Genomic DNA, 20,639 nt, shown 5'->3' with positions numbered 1-20,639 from the left:
TTAAAAAGATGACGGTAGCTTCCCTGGTGGCGCAGTGGTTGAGAGTCCACCTGCCGATGCAGGGGACACGGGTTTGTGCCCCGGTCCGGGAAGATCCCACATGCCGCAGAGCGGCTAGGCCCGTGAGCCATGGCCGCTGAGCCTGCGCGTCCGGAGCCTGTGCTCCGCAACGGGAGACGCCACAACAGTGAGGGGCCGCGGAACGCAAAAAAAAAAAAAAAGATGACGAAAAACTGCTGGGAGATGAGGATGCAGGGTGGTGTAGCAGATCTAAAGACCAAACAACATGGAAAGATGTTTACTTAAGTTGAAAAAGAACTTAGAGATCACCCTGTTCCATTTTCCACCCAAATCCAAAACCCTTTCATATACGGAATAAAGGCTGCCTGTGTTACATCACTATTCATCTAACATACCAAATATACACTGAGAAATGGGGGAAATCCTCTGAAAATATATTTTTTCAACAGGGAAAAAACATGAAGAAGAAAAAACATGATGCCATTGTTTGTGAACCTAAACAACTTCTGAACCTCTCTCCCAAAGTAACAAATTGTTGCAAATCACTGTGGTTGAAATACAATTTTCAGAAGGCTTACATGACCAGACTTGTCAGCTCCCAGCCAGTTTCAGCCATGTCAAGGAACCCAGGTAAGATATTATTTGTATTAAACTAAGTTAAATATTCTACTTAGCTTGTATTTTTCTTGATATTGAGGATATAAAATTAAACATTAACTATAAGTAGTGAGTCATAAATCTATTCATCAAAGTTCTTACATAGAAAAATCTAAAACTGACTTTGCTTCATGGTATAAATCTCTTAGTTTCTATAAGCCCTGAATCACTGATGTGACAAATAAGTAAGATGATCCCAAATTGACTGAAATAGATCAAATTTATCTTTTAATAAAAATTAATGTTTAAACTTGACCTGAAAATGTCTGCATTGTTAAGGTAGGGAAAATTCAGTTTAGGTTCCTTCTTAATTTTGTCAGTATAGGAAGGAACATGAGGGAAGGATAAACGTGAAATTTTGTTTTTCAAAAAGGTGTGATGGGCTTCCCTGGTGGCGCAGTGGTTGAGAGTCCGCCTGCCGATCGATGCAGGGGACACGGGTTCGTGCTCCTGTCCGGGAAGATCCCACATGCCGCGGAGCGGCTGGGCCCGTGAGCCATGGCTGCTGAGCCTGCGCTCCACAACGGGAGAGGCCACAACAGTGAGAGGCCCGCGTACCACACACACACACAAAAAAGGTGTGATTCCTAAATGTCCCAAAATGTCGGAAAATTAAAGTGTTATGCTTTGAAAAGCATTAAAGAGTGTTAGGGTTATATGTATGAGGTTTTAGACTTTTAAAAAAGATTTTAGATTAAAAATATGCTAGACACCTGAAAGGAATTATTAAGATTAATCTCAAACTATTCTCCAATTTAAAAGAATTACATGCCACTGAGAAAGTGGAAATTTCAAGCATCCTGATAGATGCTTGCCACCATATCAAATATAGTATCCATTTTCTAGAAAGAACTCAATCGACTAAAATTTCGAATTTTCATCTGGGCAGGTGTCAACAATGATTTCTCAAAGCCTGAGACTGTGTCATCTATGAATACCTTCTAGAACGTATATTTTGCTTTTTTAAATTGAGATGTAATTCATACACCATAAAGTTCAAACTTTTAAAGCACACAATTCAGTGATTTTTAGTACATTCATAAAGTTGTGCACTCTTCTAGAGCTTGTATTTTATTGTAAACCTTTCCAATGTTTTCACACCCAGTATACTACTTAAGCCTCACAGAACCCTCACGAAACTGAGGTGCACTGTGCGCGGTTGCCACATTTACCCCAAAAGCATTCCTAATTAAGCTTCACCTCAAAAGCAGAAGCACCTGTTTGTTTTCTCGCTTAGAGCTCTCGTTTTACTATGTATGTAAAATCTTAATTGCGCCTGGCATTTTCGACTGGTGCATCACCAGTGCGCATTCAACGACCGCCGAACAGGAATAAGGGAAGCCCCGATTAGAGGTGGTAGCAGACACAATCCACCTCCCCCCACCCCCGCCCAATTTCCTTCCCTGACAGGCTCAGGAGGAAGCAGTGCTTTTCTCCCCTTGTATTTTACGGTATCACTAAAGGAATGGGGGATGTGCAGACTGAGAGGTGCGGTGTGAGAGGGACATAGAATTGTTATTCCGGCGTCGAGAACGCTAACGCCAGGGTCATCGGAGGTGCCGGGCGGTATATTCCGGATGCCCCGCCTCCCTCCGTCTCATTGTACTCTGAGGCGGGGAACCAGCCAGACGCACCACCACTGGCGCGGGAGACCGCCTACGGCCAACGCGAGCCGTATGCGCTTCCCATTGGTCACAGCCGCCCACGTGACTTCTACCGCCAGCCCCGCCCCAAGCGCTTTGCCAGCCGGAGAACTGGTCTGAGCAGCGCAGCTGGGCGCGGAGTCCGCCCAGGTGTGGGAGGTCGCGCAGACGACCCTGCGAAGTTCTCCTGCTGGGAGCCTGATTGGATGGATGGATGATGGATGAGATAGATAGATGATAGAAATAGACTAGATAGATAGGTTACTTAAGATAGATAGCGCAAGTACTGCCCAAAGTAAAACTCTTAATGAAGAAGCTGATCGAGAAGGTCCCTTTCTCCCCTTAGTGGCTTTTGTCCTCACTGAAGCCCAAATTTATCTGTTACTTTGGGGAGGCTGGAAACTGACTCACTGAAGCCCAAATTTATCTCTGTTACTTTGGGGACATCTACACTACACGTATGAACATAACTCTTTGGGGAAAAAAACAACCCATAGTATTTGTATGGGGAATTAAAGACACTTCTTAGAAAAGTTGAGGTGGTGGGTAGGATTTTGGGAAGTCCAGAGCAACCATCCTGATACATCATTTAAGATAAATTAGACACTCTTGGGAAAACAAAAATGATTAAAAGTGGAAAGAGGCCCTGCCCACCCCTAAAAATGTAATAAGTATTGATAGGAAAGGGCAGAATTAAAAATATTTACACACACATAGGGGAATTCCCTGGTGGTCCAGTGGTTAGGGCTCTGTGCTGCCACTGCAAGGGGCCCGGGTTCAATCCCTGGTCGGAGAACTAAGATCCCACAAGCCGCGTGGCATGGCCAAAAAATTAAAATAAAATAAAAATATATAAACACACACATATATATGTATGCATACACATATGTATAGCTAGTGTAAATGGGATATATTAATTGTAGAAGTCAGTAGAGGGTCCAGTTATTCAGCTTCTTTCTCCCTTTGAGAGTGCCTGGATGCTCAATTTGCCTTTTTTTTCTTTTTTTGGTGCTTCTAAGGCTCACCACCTCTCCCTTTCCTCCTCTAGATGGACACATTTACTTTTTTTATTCATAAAAAAAAAATACTAGGGCTTACTATATTCTAGGCACTGTGCTAGGTTCTGGGGTGACAATGGTGAACAAAAACAGTAACAGCCCCTTCCTTCCTGGAGCAGACAGTCTGGTAAAGGAGGCAGATAGCAGTCAATTACGCACACCAATGTTAAATATAATGTGATAGGTGCTAAGAAGAGGTCCAGATGCTGCAATGGGGCTTTGACCTACTAGGGAGGTTAGAGAAGGCTTCCCTTGAGACGTAACCCAAGACTGAGACCTGAGGGGGTTAAGGAGGGTGCAAGTTGCAGGCAGAGGGAATGGCTTGTTCGAGGGAGAGCTAGTAGCCTCTCCCCTTCCAATGACTGTCCATCTCACCTATTTCCACTAAACACACATTGATCTTGCCTTTTAGTTGTCAGAAGACAATTTTTTCTTTCAATTCCAAGTTCTTAGGGAGTAATGGTAACCCATAATTATTGTTATAGACAATGTGTATCCAATAGGTAAGTATGCTAATATACACATCTAATGTGCATAGTCATCTCTGTCATTTTACGTAATGAAAACATGCAACGATCGTAACAAAATCTAGACTACGATGTATCCAATAGAACTGAAAGTGCTATAGATATTCGAAGTGGTGACAGATTACATTATTTTGGAGGACTCAAAAAAGGTAACTTAGAGAAAGTAATTTTTGAGATATGCTTCACAGGTAAGATTTGGTCGAATGGAGATATAGTTTAGTTAGAGCATAAGGTTCAAGAAGAAGAGCGAGGAGGACGGACAGATAAGTTGAGATTATTCTAAGGGCACTGAAAACCAGTCCAAAGACTCTGTAGAAGCTAAATGGAAATGTTTTATTTAAGTTTTAAGGACTTTTCTAAGATACTTTTCCCCTCCAATGTTGACCTTGGAAAATTTTAAATCTACGCAAAAGTTGCACAGATAAGTCTATGGTTATGCATATACTCTTCACATGGATTTACCATTTTTTTGGCCACATTTGCTTTCTGTCTCTCTGTCTCTCCACACACACATACACACACAAAGGCACATACTCATGAATGCATACACAGATGTTTTGCTTTGCTAAACCATTTGAGATAAAGTTTCAGACATAACTAACTTGATCTCCAGGTAATTCCACATATTGTCTCCTACGAACAAAGATATTTTTCTGCATAATCTCAGTACAATGATGACAATTCTGGGATAGTTTTAAAATTAAAATGTGAATAAGTATTTATGTTAATAATAATAGTAATGCATTACTTATTTTAAATGGCTTGCAACAGTGGCTGACACATTATAAGTGCTATATAAGTGTTTTCTTAAAAAAATATACACTTTCAAGGTTGGGAAACTAAAGAATAAGAAAAGGCATATAGTGAAAAGTCTCTCCTGCATTCTTGTCCCCTATCTGCTCAATTCCTATCATAGGTAGCCACTGTTTTAGATTCTTGGGTATTCTTCCAGAGGTTCTTTTTGCGAATATGAAAAATTGTGAATATAAATTTATATACCCCTCCCCTTTTAGACAAAGGTAGCACATTAAACACACTGTTTTTACTTGTTTTCTCACTTAACACTATGATCTGGAGCTCTCTCTGCATTAATACTTACAGAGCTTCCTAATTCTTATTTATAGTGGCATAATATTCCATAGTGTGGATACACCATCATTTATTTAAGTAGTTTCCTACTGATATACATTTGGGTTGTTTCCAAACACTTAATATTGAAACCAATGCTGCAATAGATAACCTCAAGCACATTTGCATTTGTAAAATTTGATAGATACATTGCCCCCCACAGAGGTTGTACCAATTTACACTTCCACCACCAATTGTGAGAGGGTCTCCAGGATTTTGATAAGGTTCTATACCAAGAGTTTAAAATATGTGAATGTGCATTATTATTGCTATTTTGCAACTTTAAATGAAAGGAGAGCTGTCTTCACGACAAAGGAAAAGGTAGGGCTGTCCTTAGATCAACTTACAGAGTAGCCAACATTTTTCCTCCAACCCTTTTCTGTCCCATTCTCTCCACCCCCTTATGCAACTTTATAATCATAATCAACAATATCTGTATAGGGCACTGAGCTAGGTTCCAGTTATGAAATAGATACATGTGCTCAAGGGTTTTGCCACTTAGTTGGTCAGACATACACAAAATACAAATAGTTATTATGTTGAGTTCCGGAATGCAAAACATACCTCTTGCTTTGGGCACAACCTTTTGTTGCATCCTATCTCTAGGTCCTTCCTTCTCTACCCCTTTGCCTACCCAACTGGGATACCCAAGGCTTGTTGGCATCCTTACAGCTCCTTCATTTCTCCCAACGTCCATTACTGAAACTTATCCAACGTGTATTCCATCTTTCCACTGCAGATACTAGATTTTGTATTCCCCAGGTGACAATTAATCAGGTAAAATAATAGTTGCAAATCATTATGCTTTTGATTGGCACAGGTAGGGCTGGCCCTAAACCCATTTTGAAGTAGATGATATTCGTTTGGAGGGTGTCCCCACTCGGTTGCCCTTTCTTCTCTCTGGGCACCTTCCCTCTTGCGTGAACTCTCAGCCCTCACTGGTGCCCTCATCTTTTCTCAGGTAATTGTCAAATTATACTTGCTGGGGTGTCAGTTAATTGTTAGGGTGTCATTTCAAAATGGCTTGAGGTGAGATACTCTTGAAACAACAGTAGAAACTGAAATGACAGGAAATATGGTTGCAATTTTGATCAAAGGGCCATATATTTCACCTACTATTTCAGCCACCTACTTAGGAGCTTACCCTTGGCTGAGGTGAATTAATGCACAGAGACCCTGGCTCTCCCTGCCCCCATCTCATCCCTCCCACTCTATTCTGTGTAGCGTCCTGGAGCTCTGGGGACCCTTGCCCTCGGAGCTCTTTACTTTTGAACCCAGCCAGGTTCATCACTTCATATAAAGGACTTGAGCATCCTCGGATTTTGGTATCTGCCAGGGGAGGGGAGAGTGTTCTGGAAACAATGCCCCTCGATACCAAGGCACAACTGTACTTTTAAATTTTTATTAGCTGGAGTTTTAACATATACATTCTGTCTTCCAGCCACAACCAACTCTTCCATGTTTTTTCCATCAGTTGATTCTAAAATTTAAAAACCAACAATCTTGGTTTACCTTATTGTATCTATGTAAATATAGTCTAACACCAAGTCCAGTGGTAGTAGCTAAGACATATGACATAGGACTTATTGTATACCAGGTACTTCACGAACATTATTGTTTAATATTAAGAATAATCTTAAAGTCCCTTTTGACAAATGAGGAAACTGAGGCACAGAGAATCTAAGAACAGGCAATTAGAAAGTAACTGAGTCAAGACTTTCTCCTATGTGAGGATAGGATACAATTTTCTTTTCTTTAGATCCAAGTTTAGGACTCTTGCCAGCTGGAAAGAGAATGCACATCAAGATCATATATACGTATTTTTTCTTTCTTTTTTTGGGGGGGTAATGGTGGTCTTTAGCTCTGGTCAGTTTTCTTTTTTTCCATTTCTGTTGGTGACTAATTTTAGCCACTTCAGGATTCCCCTCTTTCTCAGCAGATGGTTGAGTTCTCTGCTTCATGGACAAAACTGACGTCATTGGCGGTAAACACCTTAATCTCCTTAGCCCTTATTGCAGTCTTCCTTACATGAGCATCACATCTTCTCTCTTTCTATCCTATCTCAAAGGAAGGGAAGAACCCCCCCACCCCATTCAAAATTTATCCTTCCTCACGTTTTCATTCTTATTTCTCCTAAACCTCTGGGACTCCGCCTCAGCAATTTGCCCTACTCTACCTTCCATTTTCCATCACTCCGGTGCTAATTCCTCTCCTCAACCTACAAACCTGCTCAAGATTCCCAACTTAGAGAATTCCTTCAACACACCTCTTCCTCTCACTACTGTCCATTCTCTCTCATTCCTTCATCAGGGCACTTCTTGGAAGAGTAGTCTACACTTACTGATGCCAAGTCTAGTCTGGTAGCTCGAATTCAGCTTCAGTTGTGCAAACTTCCTTTCATTCTCATTGTGTGACTAATTCCCTTTTGCTGTTCTTCAATCCTGGGCGATACTGGTAATCCTTTTTTAAAGGAGCAGCAGTCCTTGGTAAGAGACTTTGAGTCTTCCTAAGATTGACTAGTAGTCTTGCTAAATGTAAGCACATTTTTTGGAAATTATTATTCAGATTAGGTACTGTTAACAATCGGACATTCAACTATAATATGTTTAATTGATTCTGAGAGGGTGTGTCCTTTGAGATGGGGCAATTACTGTTGATTTTATACTTGAGAGATTAAAATGTTCAAAATGACTGACTCTTAAGCACTAGCTAATGGCTTAATGCTCTCCTAAAAGAAGCCACTTTCCTTTACTTGAAGAAGAGGTCACATTGAGTTTGAGAAAAAGCCTTGAGTTCCATTGAGGTGGTGTGTTTCTGAAAAAGGGAGGCATGTGTTTTCCAATCTGGAAGCAGATGGTCCAGCATGTGGAGAGGCCAAGACTTCCAATACCCTCTTGTCCACTTGTTATTTTACAAAGGTAAAAGGTTGTGTACTTTAAAATAAAGAATGTTACAAGAGACAAGGACACTACATAATGATCAAGAGAACAATCCAAGGAGAAGATATAACAATTATAAATATATATGCACCTAACACAGGAGCACCTCAATATATAAGGCAACTGCTAACAGCTATAAAAGAGGAAATCGAAAGTAACACAATAAGAGTGGGGGACTTTAACACCTCACTTACACCAATGGACAGATCATCCAAACAGAAAATTAATAAGGAAACACAAGCTTTAAATGACACAATAGACCAGATAGACATTCCATCCAAAAACAGCAGATTACACTTTCTTCTCAAGTGCACATGGAACATTCTCCAGGATAGATCACATCTTGGGTCACAAATCAAGCCTCAGTAAATTTAAGAAAATTGAAATCATATCAAGCATCTTTTCTGACCACAATGCTATGAAATTAGAAATCAATTACAGGGAAAAAAAAACGTAAAAAACACAAACACATGGAGACTAAACAATATGCTACTAAATAACCAAGAGATCACTGAAGAAATCAAAGAGGAAGTCAAAAAATATCTAAAGACAAATGAAAATGAAAACATGACGATCCAAAACCTATGAGATGCAGCAAAAGCAGTTCTAAGAGGGAAGTTTATAGCAATACAAGCCTACCTCAAGAAACAGAGAAAAAAAAAAGGTTGTGCAAATACTCTTCACACTCTCTTAACGCTCTGGGATTCAGGAGTGGTCATTACCAGCAATAGAGTCCATATGTACTGAAATGACTTTCCCTGAGAATAATCACCTCCTAGTAATGAAATAGGGGATTAAAGCTGTGATTGCTTAAAATTATGCCTAGTGATGAAAAAAAAATTAATTGGTCGATCTAAGAAAGAAATGGAAAATTTTATTCTAGCCAAATTGAGGATTATAACCCGGGAACAGCCTCTCAGAAAGCTCTGAGAACTGTTCTGCCTGTTAAAGGTCAAAGCACAGTTATATAAGTTTTTGAGACAGGAGGCTGTACATTAAATGACATATTGTTACAATTTACATAACCCAGATCTACATGTAGTGGGTCATGGGTTATGGTGGCCCCTTATAAGAGTAACAAGGAAGGTTATCTCCTAGGGAGGTCTGGTTACTGCAGATTCACAATACACACTAAAAGGGAAGGAGGAGGCCGAAACAGGCAAAGAAAAGTTTTACGTTTAAATTTTTATTGTCTGCCATAACATATGAATTTTATTTCATCACTAGTGATGCAAGTAAAGTACTGTAAAGTTTAACACAGAGGAATACCCTTTTGGAAGAAACTATAAAACAATTCCTTCAGTTTAAACTAAGCCACATTTTAATTGGCTTCACTTTGGACCATAAACTTCCTGTATGACCTTTTATTGTTTTCTGGACTTTCTCATTGCCTCGCTGCCCCTCCTCATATGATTTGTAGTTATGATATCTTCAAGTTTCCCCAAATTTTCAACCATGCTATCAAATCTCCCTTTCCTCAGGGACTTCCCTTTTAGAGCCGTTCTTTTGCTCTAATCTCATCACTCTCTAGGTATGGTACACCGTTGGATCCACCTTTTGCTAAATCTTCTTTTTCTTGGTTTGGTCATACTCTGTTTTACTGGAAAACTTTCTCAAGAGGCTTCCTAAGAAATTGTGCATGGGAGAACAACTTCTTGAGTCCTTGCATGTCTGCAAATGTCTTTCTTCACCTCTCACAAATTATTGAGAATTAGATAGGCAGAGACTTCTAGGTTGAAAATAATTTTTTATAAAATCCTTGAGGGCATTAATTGTTCTACTATATTCTAGTACCCATTATTGATGGGAAATCAGTCATCAAACTAATCCATGTTTCTCTTTGGAGAATTTTAGCATCTCCTTATGCTTGGTATTTTGAAATATCGATATGCTCCAGAGGTGAGGATTTTATTTCCCCATTTGTTGTCCTGAGAACTTGGTGGGGTTTTCTGTTTTTTGGTGGGACTTTCTAATCTGAAGTTTGGTGTCCTTTAGCTCTGGGAAGTTGTCTTATGACAATTTCCCCCCTCTATTTCTCTCTTTCTGTGACTCCCATTTTTATTTTTTAATATTTATTTATGTGGCTGCGTCTGGTCTTAGTTGTGGCACACAGGATCTTCATTGCGGCATACGGGATCTTTAGTTGTGGCGTGAGGGCTCTTTTGTGGCATGCGGGCTTCTCTCTAGTTGTGGTGCGCAGGCTCCAGAGCACACGGGCTCAGTAGTTGTGGTGTGTGGGCTTAGTTGCCCCATGGCATGTGGGATCTTAGTTCCCCAACCAGGGATCGAACCCATGTCCCCTGCATTGGAAGGCGGATTCTTAACCACTGGACCACCAGGGAAGTCCCTCTGTGACTCATTAATCAGATGCTGGTCTTTCCATATTAATTCTCTGTATCACCTATATTTTCTCTCATATTTTAAATTTTCTGATTTTTTTCTGAGTGATTTCCTTGACTTTATTTTTTCAGACCATCAATTGTATTTTTAATTTTAGCAATCATATTATTAAATCTGAAAGATTTTGTTGTAGGTTTATTCTTTTTTCATAGCATTCTCTCTTGTTTCCTAAATGTAATAATTTCTTAACTCTCTCTAAACATATACATTACAATTTGCAAACATTCCCTTCTGTTCCTTGAATTATATCTGTTTTCTTCAGTGTTACTGTTTTGGTTGTTTATCTGGCATTTCTCTTTCATTTGGTGGTTCTTCTCAGTTGCCTGGTGATCTTCTGTTATTTTAAAGAAATACTGACCAGTTAGCTGGTGTGGGTTTTTTCTGTTGTTATGTGAGTAGGACTGTTTCCCCAGGTGGTAGCAGTAGCCACCATGTTCCAGGTGCTGTCCTGCACAAGTCAAATATATTAATTCATTTAATCATCTCAATAACACCTCTACAAGGTAGTTACTGTGGTATCTCATTAAGTTTAATATTCCATCAATTGTAAAATGTACTATAATTTTGTTTCCTGCTAAGAAGGTAAACAATGCTGTTGGACTATGACATGCCATAGACTATAAAACACATTCTGTTTTGGAGGCATTAAAAAATCTTAGAATTGATAAAATAATACATTATCATTCCCATTTTACAGTTGAAGAAACTGAGGCATCGAGAGATTAAATAACTTTCCCAGGTTACATAGTTTTATCTGTAATGGATTTTACATTTGAACCCAAATGATCTGGCTTCAGAATCTTACCACTATGCCTAACTGCTTCTCCAGGGCTCCTCACTGAGTGGGGACTCAAATGGGGGTTCTGAGTTGGGGGAGCTTTAGGGTGATGAGTTAGGGCAGCTGGCTTTCTGGCCCCAGGTCCCTCAAATGCCAGAACAAGGAGACCTTTAACCCAAGGCACCAACATTCATAAAGAAGTTTTAGCTTTCTCCACAAGATTTGTTCTCCTCTATTAGAGAAGAGTGATCTGGATTTTTTACCTGAAATCTGGCGGGTCTAGTGGGCTGGGGCTGTCAAGGGTACCAAGTGGTACACTTGATCCTCATCAGAATTACAGTCAATGGCATGTCTCCCTTTCCCAGCTTCAGGGTCTTGGTGGAGTAAATGGGTTTTCTGTCGTGGGTTCTTGGCACTTTGTCTGGCTCACTTGTCCATATCTTGTCTTCTCTGCTTTCTAGAAACGTACACAGATCTCTCATCTGCTCTTGATCCTGCTTCCCATTCTCTTCACTGTTGTGGTTTTACTCTTTTTTATACTTTCATTTTGGTGGGGTCTTGGAGGAAGGCTAGGACTAGTAGAATGGGAGAGGTCAGTGCTTGTGCTCAGTCTTGAACCAGAAGGCCCTAGACCTCTAGTTTTAGTGAACAAAATCAAGATTATAAAAGGATGACCATCATTTGAGAAAATAAAATATTCACATTATAGCTGGCAGTGGAAAAGCACTTATAAAACCTTAGAGGCATATTTGCTTAAAAGTTTTGCTAAATGCAACTGAAGGATTCTCAACATACAACAATATTTTTAAGAGTTCCAATACATTGAGGCTTATTATTTGCTTTATGAAGGAATTATTCTTTCAAAAAGATTAACCATGAGATTTTTCCAAATTCCCCACTAGGTCATTTAGACTACAATTTTATTTTCAGAACTCTGTGTGGATATGTATATATCCACACAACTTTTCAGCATTGAGATACTTTTTCCTTCTGGATATTAAAAATTCAATACTTGGAAAATAATAGAGCACCTGAAATGTGGCCAGTGCAATTGAGGAACTGAATTTTAAGTTTTATTTAATTTTAATTAATTTAAGTTTAAAAAACTGATACTTAATTGTTGGAGAAGTTTTAGGTATGTTTGGAACAACTTGGATATACAAATTTACTTTTTAACTGTAAACTTCATGAAATCAAAATACAAGGTTTTCCAATGAAATTAGTTGATATCTGGATTGAGATGTGCTCTAAGTATAAAACAAACACTGGATTTTGAAAACTTAAATATAATAAAGAGTGTAAAACATATCATTAATAATTTTATATTGATTTTGTGTTATAGTGATAATACTTTGGATATATTGTCCTAAGTAAAATATATTACTAAAATTATTTTTACTTGATTTTACCAGTAGAACATTTAAAATTCATATGTAGCTTGAATTATATTTCTACTGGACAGAGTTGATCTATTCCAGTGCAAGGCTTTGTTTTTCGATAGTCATTATGACGCTGGGATTTCATCCCTCTCCTTGTCTAAGACAGTTTTAAGTGACTAGTGGTAAGTGATTTACAGAGTTGATGGAGTTTTCTCTTTGAATTCTTATGCAGATCACAACCCACCTTCTCAGCCCAAGGAGAATAGTATTGGCCAGAACCATCACCAGGAGGAAATAATCCACAAGTTGGCCAGGCAGCTGAGAAACATCGGGGACAGCATCGATCATAGAATGGTTCAAGAGGTGAGAATTCAGTTTCCCCAGTAAGGGCCTGTCAGGGAGGAGGAAAGAACAAACAGAACAATGGCTGTCAAGTGGCTGGGATGCCCAGGAATTAGCAGAACACACAGATTAATGATGACTGGATTACCAAGCATTAGATCCAAAAACTGTGAACCTGGGTTAAAGCCAGTATTAGATCTCACACTTGCTACTCAAACTGTGTGGTCCATGGACCAGCAGCATCAGCATCATTTGGCAGCTGGTCAGATGTGCACAATCTCGGGCCCCAGCCCACAAGTCTAGAATCAGAATTTACCGTTTTACACGCACCCTAGGAGATTTGAGTGCACATTAAAGTGTGAGAAACTGCTCCATACCCTCAAACTAGGATGCATGTTAGATTCACCTGTGAAGTTTTAAGAATTACAGATGCTGGGCTCCACCTTGAGAGATTAGTCCAGGTGAATCTAACACTCCGTCAGGGAGGAGAACCTTTGCCTTAGATGGTGGTCATCCTCCTTGAACCAAACCAGGTTATGATCTAAGCCCAACTCCCCCTGATTTCTTTGTTTTTCCTGATTATTGTAAGAGATATAAGGGAAACAGGAAAGAATAATGATTACTGTTTCAAATCTTAGGGGTGATGAAATCCATAGCCCACTTAGTTTTCCTCCAGAACAACCTGCAGTTGGCAGCACCTAGAGAATGATCACGTGGGGCTCTGTGGTAAGGGGGTGGCTGCCCCTCAGAGCCCAACTTCCTCCCCTTAAATGCATCACAGGACAGGTACCTGTGGTGATTTCTTGTTTATCACTGCTGCTGCCATCATGCTGACTTCAGGGAGTGCCAGGCCCTCTTCTATGCTCTGGTCCAAATGTGGCAGTACTCAGCCATGCCCACAAATAAAACATTCCCTGAGACAAAACAAGAATGGAAGGTCCCAGCAATAATGTTACTGAAAGTAAGAAGGAAACAAACACAAATAAAATACTGATAGACCAATTTCACTCCAACAAATATTTATTGAGTGCCTACTATGTTCCAGACTCAGTTCCAGGCAGAGAGCAGGAATGGAAGATGAGCCTGCTGTCATAGGACTCATAATGTAGGAGAGACAAACAGTAAAGCAGATGACTAGGCTCTAGTGGATACTGAGTGATGGAGAGTGACTTTGGATGGGCCATCAGGGAAGGCCCTCTCTGGGGAGGCGATATTTGAGCAGAGACTGGAAGTGAGGGAGTGAGCCATGGGAATACCTGGGGGGGGAAGTGTTCCAGACAGAGGAAACTGGGAGGGCAAAGTCCTTGGGATAGGAACAACAAGGAGGCCAGATTGGCTGGAGTCGGGGGTGTTGAAGTCTAGGAGTTGGCCTCCGTCCTAGAGACAGGGGTAAGGTGTTTGGGTTTTGCGCCAAGTATAAAGGAAGCTTCTGGGGAGGGAGAGCAGGAGAGTGCCATGTGCTGATTTACGTTTAGAATGAAGCCTGGCTGCACGGTGCAGAGAATAGGCTGTTGTGAACATTAAGAGAGAGAATCTATGTAAATCACTTGGAATAGAGACTGACCCACAGAAAATGATCAATAGATGTTATTGAAGCCAAAATATTAATTTGTTTCTGGCCTTTGCCCTTTCACTATTTGGAGTTGAACACTTCTTTGCTGTGTATCATTTATTACAGGGCACTCATGATACTCTCCACCTCCCTTCCATGCTCCAGCTTCTTCTATAGTTTTCACTGATGACCGTGCTTTATGAATTCTGGGCAAGTCCTTAGTTCAACTTTTCTGCTTCTTTGTTAGCTAACATTCTGAATACTCCTGGTTCCTTCTAATTTTTCCTCTGAAGAGGAGAACAGAGTAGGACAAATCACAACCACCTATTTTCTAAATTTACCTCAACCCCATCAGGAAGTCACTTCTCCATGTAACCACGTCTTCCATTCTTCCATTTTTCTTTTCTTTCTCTCCCTTACCTTTTTTTTGGTAATGATTTTTTCCCCTTACCTTTTAAGTTGTAATTTACTTATGTTTTAAATTTACCTCTGCAACTTAATAAATTGACACTTTTCTTTTTTTAAAAAATAATAACTTTGAGAAATAAAATTCACATAACATACAATTCACCCATTTCAACAGTACAATAAATGGTTTGTAGTATATTCATAGAGTTGTACAGCCAGTCATCACAATCAATTTTAGAACATTTTCATCACTCCAGAAAGACACCTCAAATCCAATAGTAGTACCTTCTCGTTTCCTCCCATTTTCCCCCCTAGCCCCACCAATCTATGTTCTGTCTCTCTGGATTTGCCTATTCTGGAATTTCATATAAGGGAACTAATACAATATGTTGTCTTTATGTTTGGCTTCTTTCACTTAACACAATATTTTTTTCAAGGTTCATCCATGTTGTAGCATGAATCAGTACTTCACCTCTTTTCATTGCTGAATAATATTCTTCTGTATGTATATATCACATTTTGTTTATCCATTCATCACTTGATGAACGTTTGGGTTGTTTCCACTTTTTGACTATTATAAATAATGATGCTATGAACATTTGTGTAGAAGTTTTTGTGTAGGCATGTTTTCAGTTCTTTTGAGTACATACCTAGGAGTGGAATGGAATACATAATGGAATACATATGACAACTTTATATTTAACTTTTTGAGGAACTTCCAGACCATTTTCCAAAGTGGCTGCACTACTTACATTGTGGCCCACCAGCAGGGTACAAGGGTTCCTGTTTCTCCACATTCTTGTCAAAATGTATTGTTAACTGTCTTTTTGATGATAGTCAGCCTGGTGGGTGTGAAGTAGAATCTCGTTGTGGGTTTGATTTGCACTTCCCTGATGGTTAATGTGCATCTTTTCATGTGCGTATTGCTCATCTGTGTAACTCTTTGGAGAAATGTCTATTCAGATTCTTGGCCCATTTTTAAATTGGGTTGTTGAAGTTCTTTATATATTCTAGATGTAAGTTCCTTATCAGATATATTATTTGCAAGTATTTTCTCCCATTCTGAAGTTCGTCTTTCACCTCGTTTTATGTCTTTCACCTTCTTGATGCTCATGGAAGTGCAAAAGCTTTAAATTTTGATGAATTTCAATTTATTTTTCTTTTGTTGCTAGTGCTTTTGGGGTCATATCTAAGAAACCATTGCCTAATCCAAAGTCATGAAGATTTATACGTATGTTTTCTTTCAAGAGATTGACTTTTAGCTCTTAAATTTAGGTCTTTGACCCATTTAGAGTTAATTTTTTTGTATATGGTATGAATTAAAAGTTCACCTTCATTCTTTCGCACATGGGTATTCAGTTGTCACAGCACCCTCTGTTGAAAAGACGACTTTTTTCCTACTGAATTGCCTTGGCACTCTTGTTGAAAATCAACTAACTGTAAATTTTGGGGTTTATTTCTGGACTCTCAAATCTATTCCATTGATCTATATGTCTATCTGTATGCCTGCCCTAGCTTTTCTTGCAACATTTTACAAAGCTAGCTTTGACCTAGACTTTTAAAGTAATCTTGTCTTGTACTGCAAAATTGCATTTTAGAACACTTTAAATAGACCACAGAGTATTTTTAAAATAATTTTAAAAATTCCTCCTAAGTTTGCCTCTAAAATGCTGAACAGTCAAATGCATGATTTACTCTGCTACTTTAAGGCTTACCTCAAGCAACTATAACAGAATTTCAAATCCGGCATGGTATATTTCTTTCATATAGTCATTTATTCACGTTTTGTACTGTGTTTAATCAAGTGGTCACATTGATTCTCCAGATATCTTCCTGCTTTTGATGTATTTAAAGAAACTTTTATTCTTGCTCTTGGAACTCCCCGACAAGGAGCTCACCAAGGTGTATTTTTGTCTACCAAATTGATTGTCCTTGAGCTATCACATAGCTTGACTTCTTATTCTTTTCACTTAGCAAGTGTTCTGTGTTTTCAAATAGGCCTTGATTCTCAAAATAACATCTTCTATTTTGCCATCTAGTTTTGAGGGGTTCTGGTTCAAGGACCTGGTCTTTTTTGGGTTTTTTTTTGTTTTTTGTTTTGGTACGCGGGCCTCTCACTGTTGTGGCCTCTCCCGTTGCGGAGCACAGGCTCCAGAGGCGCAGGCTCAGCGGCCGTGGCTCACAGGCCCAGACGCTCCGCGGCATGTGGGATCTTCCCGGACCGGGGCAAGAACCCGTGCCCCCTGCATCGGCAGGTGGACTCTCAACCACTGCGCCACCAGGGAAGCCAAAGTGTGTTTAAAAATAGTCTTGGGACTTCCCTGGTGGTGCAGTGGTTAAGACTCCGTGCTCCCAATGCAGGGGGCTGGGTTCGATCCCTGGCCAGGGAACTAGATCCCACACGCATGCCTCAACTAAGAGTTCGCATGCCACGACTAAGGAGCCCACGTGTCGCAACTAAGGAGCCCGCGAGCCGCAACTAAGACCTGGTGCAACCAAATAAATAATATAAAAAATATAGTCTTCCTGTTGCTTTTACGATCTTAAATGTGTCTTTGAAATTTTTCTCCACAGGACTCGCTCCTGGGTTCTAGAAACTTCCCCCTCCCTGTCCCTACAGGCCTAGGAGTGGCAACAACTCTGCTGTTGCCGGCCTACCCTTATGCCTCCTCCCCCAACTTTTGTAGACAGTGTCTTTATCTGACCTTCCCTGAATTATTCCTAATTTGAGTATGCCATCTGTTTTCTCTGGGACCCTGACAGTAACGTATAAGGAATTTCTTAGTTTGTTAGAAAGACAAGAAGGAAACGAACATTTATTAAACATTTTCTTCCACGTACTCTGAGATACTCTTATGTGTTTCATTTAATTTTCCAAATAACTCTATGAATTAGTGGAATAGGTATTTCAGGAGAGGTATTTGAGGTTCAGAGAGATTAGATATCCTATCCAAGGTTACTCAGCAACTAAGTGGCAAAACTGGAATTTAAATATACGAGCATCTGACTCAGTGCTCTACACATTTTCTTGTCTGCCTTGCTGGAAGGAAATTCATTCAATTCTTGTAACTGATACCAACTATAAAAGGGAGGAAACAAGTTCTTTCATGATTTCCAGTTATTGATAGGACAAAGTCTAAATTCCTTAGCCTGATGCTAATGGTTTATCATGCATTCATTCATTCAGTCAACTATTATTTATTGAGCACCTACTATGTGTCAGGCTCCATTTAAGTGCTGGAGATATGGCAGTGATCAAAAGAGAAAACTTCCCTGATCTCGTGGAGATAAACAATAAACAAACAAAGAATATAGTTTATCAGATAGTCATGAGGAGTGTTGGGGGATTTGCAGTTTTAAGGGAAGGCCTCACTGAAGGTGCCTTCTGAGCAAAACCTTGACAGAGGTAGGGGAGTGTCCATGGACCTGGGGAGAGAGCAGTGGAGGCAGGTGAATAGCAAAGACTGAGGCAGGGGCATGTCTGGCATATTTGAAGAATAGTAAGGAGGCCAGGGTGGCTGAAGCTGAGTAATGCAGAAAGCCGTAAAGATACGGTCAGAGAGGTGGGTGGCAGGGCCGTGAGGTCACTGTAAGGGCTCTTTTGAGTGCGGCCGAACCACTGGAGAGCACTGAGCAGAGGGGCCGCATCGCAACAGTCCCCGAGGCTGCTGGGTTGAGAACAGACTGCAGGAGGAGGGCAGGGCCAGGGAGAGCCCTTTCTGTCTGGCCCCCAGCCTTCTTCTCCTGATACTCCCATAAAAACAGTGGCATTTACTTACAGCTCCAGAAATCTGCTGTGGTCGTCACTTCCAACTTTGCTCATATTCACCCCTCTTCACCATCTAAGTCTGTTCTTCCAACCCCAAAGCAGACTCCCTTACTTCTTTGAAAGGACTAAGAAAGTGCTCTGGGAAGCCAGAGAAAGAGGTTAATCAACCCTGAAAAGAGTGCCCCTATTTGCTGATGGTGAAGATGGGAAAACGTCCAGAGGAAAACTTCCCAAGGTGCTATGGAGGGTATGGACCTTATGGAACAGACTAAGATATTCTTCCACTCATACACTTCATGAAGCAGCCCTAGATGCTTGTCTGTGGCATTGATTGAATTAATATCAATACCGAATTTCTAACTTTGGATTATTTTATCACTTAAAAAACAAATTTAACCTCTTTCTTGCTCTCTCTCTTTTTAAACAGGATTTTCAACAAGAAGACAGAGCTATCCTGGCTCATTTTGTCTTAGTTTTCTTTGGAGGAGTTCACATGTTGTTGCGCTTTCTCTGGAATAACCATGTGATGTAAAAGGAATGTAAATGTCAGGTTCTGCTTTCCTTCTACCCTCTGAGAAAATATGCATCCCACCGGGGCAGATGGGAAGAAGACCCGTCTCTACCTCCTCTGTTTTCACCCACCATTGTTGCTTTGTGCCTGGTTGTTGGAGAACTGCGGACTCACTGGCCATTTGTCTGTTCACTGGTCAACCAGCGATGAGATGTCTATGACTGCCCCACGGTAGAGCCCAAGGAACTTAGGAACCCAGGAGGCCTTACTGCTTAGGAAACACCAGTGCTGTGGATAGTCCCAGTGCTCCTTGTAAGGAAACCTTGAACATTTCCTCTTATGAGGGAAATTGAACCTCATCCCCAAACCAGAGGTCACAGGAATGGGTGCTTTCTCCTGGCCCCGCCCCTGGGTACCAGGCCCTCCAGCAGCCTGTTGACCCCACTCTCGTTGCCCACGTCCAGACCTGCAGTGCCCCGTCCTCTTTTTACCTTTCTGTCTACCTCATATTCCTCCCTCCCTTTGAGAAGTATGGCAAGTGTTAAGAAAATTTGTTGTTATAAATTATAAGTTCTGTATATGCGTTTTGAGTTCTTTGTAGGAAAAGTGTTATTTAAAAAATTAATAATTTAAAACATGAAATAAATATGTTATTTTATTGAGCATGAAACACCTGTGCATATTTCTTTTGTGAAGGAGGGATTCCACTTGTTCCTGCTCATATGGGGTCATAATTTTGTAGTTTGATCACATATAGCATTGGGAAATGTCCTCGTTTTTTAGGTCTGTCTCAGGCAATGCCTATCATCACCTAGGTTTTGGCTTCCTGGCAGGGAATAGATCCTAAAACGTCTTTCTTATTTATTTTTTTTAACTCTTTTGAGTAGGCATTTATTTATTCATATGGTTAAAAAAATCAAAACCGTATAAAAAGGTTTACAATGAAAACCCTTGCTCTTATTTTCTATACTGAATCCCAATTATGTTTGTAAATTTGTTACATATCCTTCCAGAGTTTCTTTGTACAAATACCAGTAAATATATATATACACACAAAAGGTAGCATGTAATATACACTGTTATGTGCCTTGATTTTTTTGCTTAGCATGGTGGTCACGCACTATTCTACTTGTCTTACAAACGTTAACTCATTTACTCTTCATAAGAACATCATGATACAGGTATTATCAATATTATTAGCTCTATTTTGCTGTTAAGGAAACTGAGGCAGAAGTAAGTAGAGAGAGGCAGTACAGAAGGTAACTAAGTTGCTCAAGCGCACACAGCCAGTGACACAGCTGGGTTACCAAGCCAGGCAGGCTGTTCTCAGAGTCTGGGCTCTTAACCACGTGCTGTACTACCTCTTGGAGAGCTTGCCACGGTCCATAGAGAACTCTGTCAGACAGGATGCACAGAATTCTGTTAAATGGATGTAGCATCATTTATTTCGTCAGCCCCTTCTTAACGGATGCCTGGGTTGTTTCTAATCATTCGGTATAATAAGCAATGCTGCAATAAATAACCATG

At 40.2% G+C, this 20,639-nt stretch overlaps 1 protein-coding gene across 1 annotated transcript; it reads left to right on the top strand.

The window, feature by feature from the left end:
• The first annotated feature begins 479 nt into the window (after positions 1-479).
• On the top strand, positions 480-19,133 carry PXT1 (peroxisomal testis enriched protein 1). The gene is made up of 3 exons (XM_024766056.1): positions 480-651; positions 12,763-12,893; positions 19,029-19,133. The coding sequence occupies exons 1-3, from the start codon at positions 480-482 to the stop codon at positions 19,131-19,133; spliced, it is 408 nt and encodes a 135-aa protein (XP_024621824.1).
• Positions 19,134-20,639: the final 1,506 nt, after the last annotated feature.

The sequence above is a fragment of the Neophocaena asiaeorientalis genome, unplaced genomic scaffold (genome assembly GCF_003031525.2).
Source record: "Neophocaena asiaeorientalis asiaeorientalis breed wild unplaced genomic scaffold, Neophocaena_asiaeorientalis_V1.1 scaffold46, whole genome shotgun sequence".
Lineage (NCBI taxonomy): Eukaryota > Metazoa > Chordata > Mammalia > Artiodactyla > Phocoenidae > Neophocaena > Neophocaena asiaeorientalis.
This window is presented reverse-complemented; position numbering and strand designations above follow the sequence as displayed.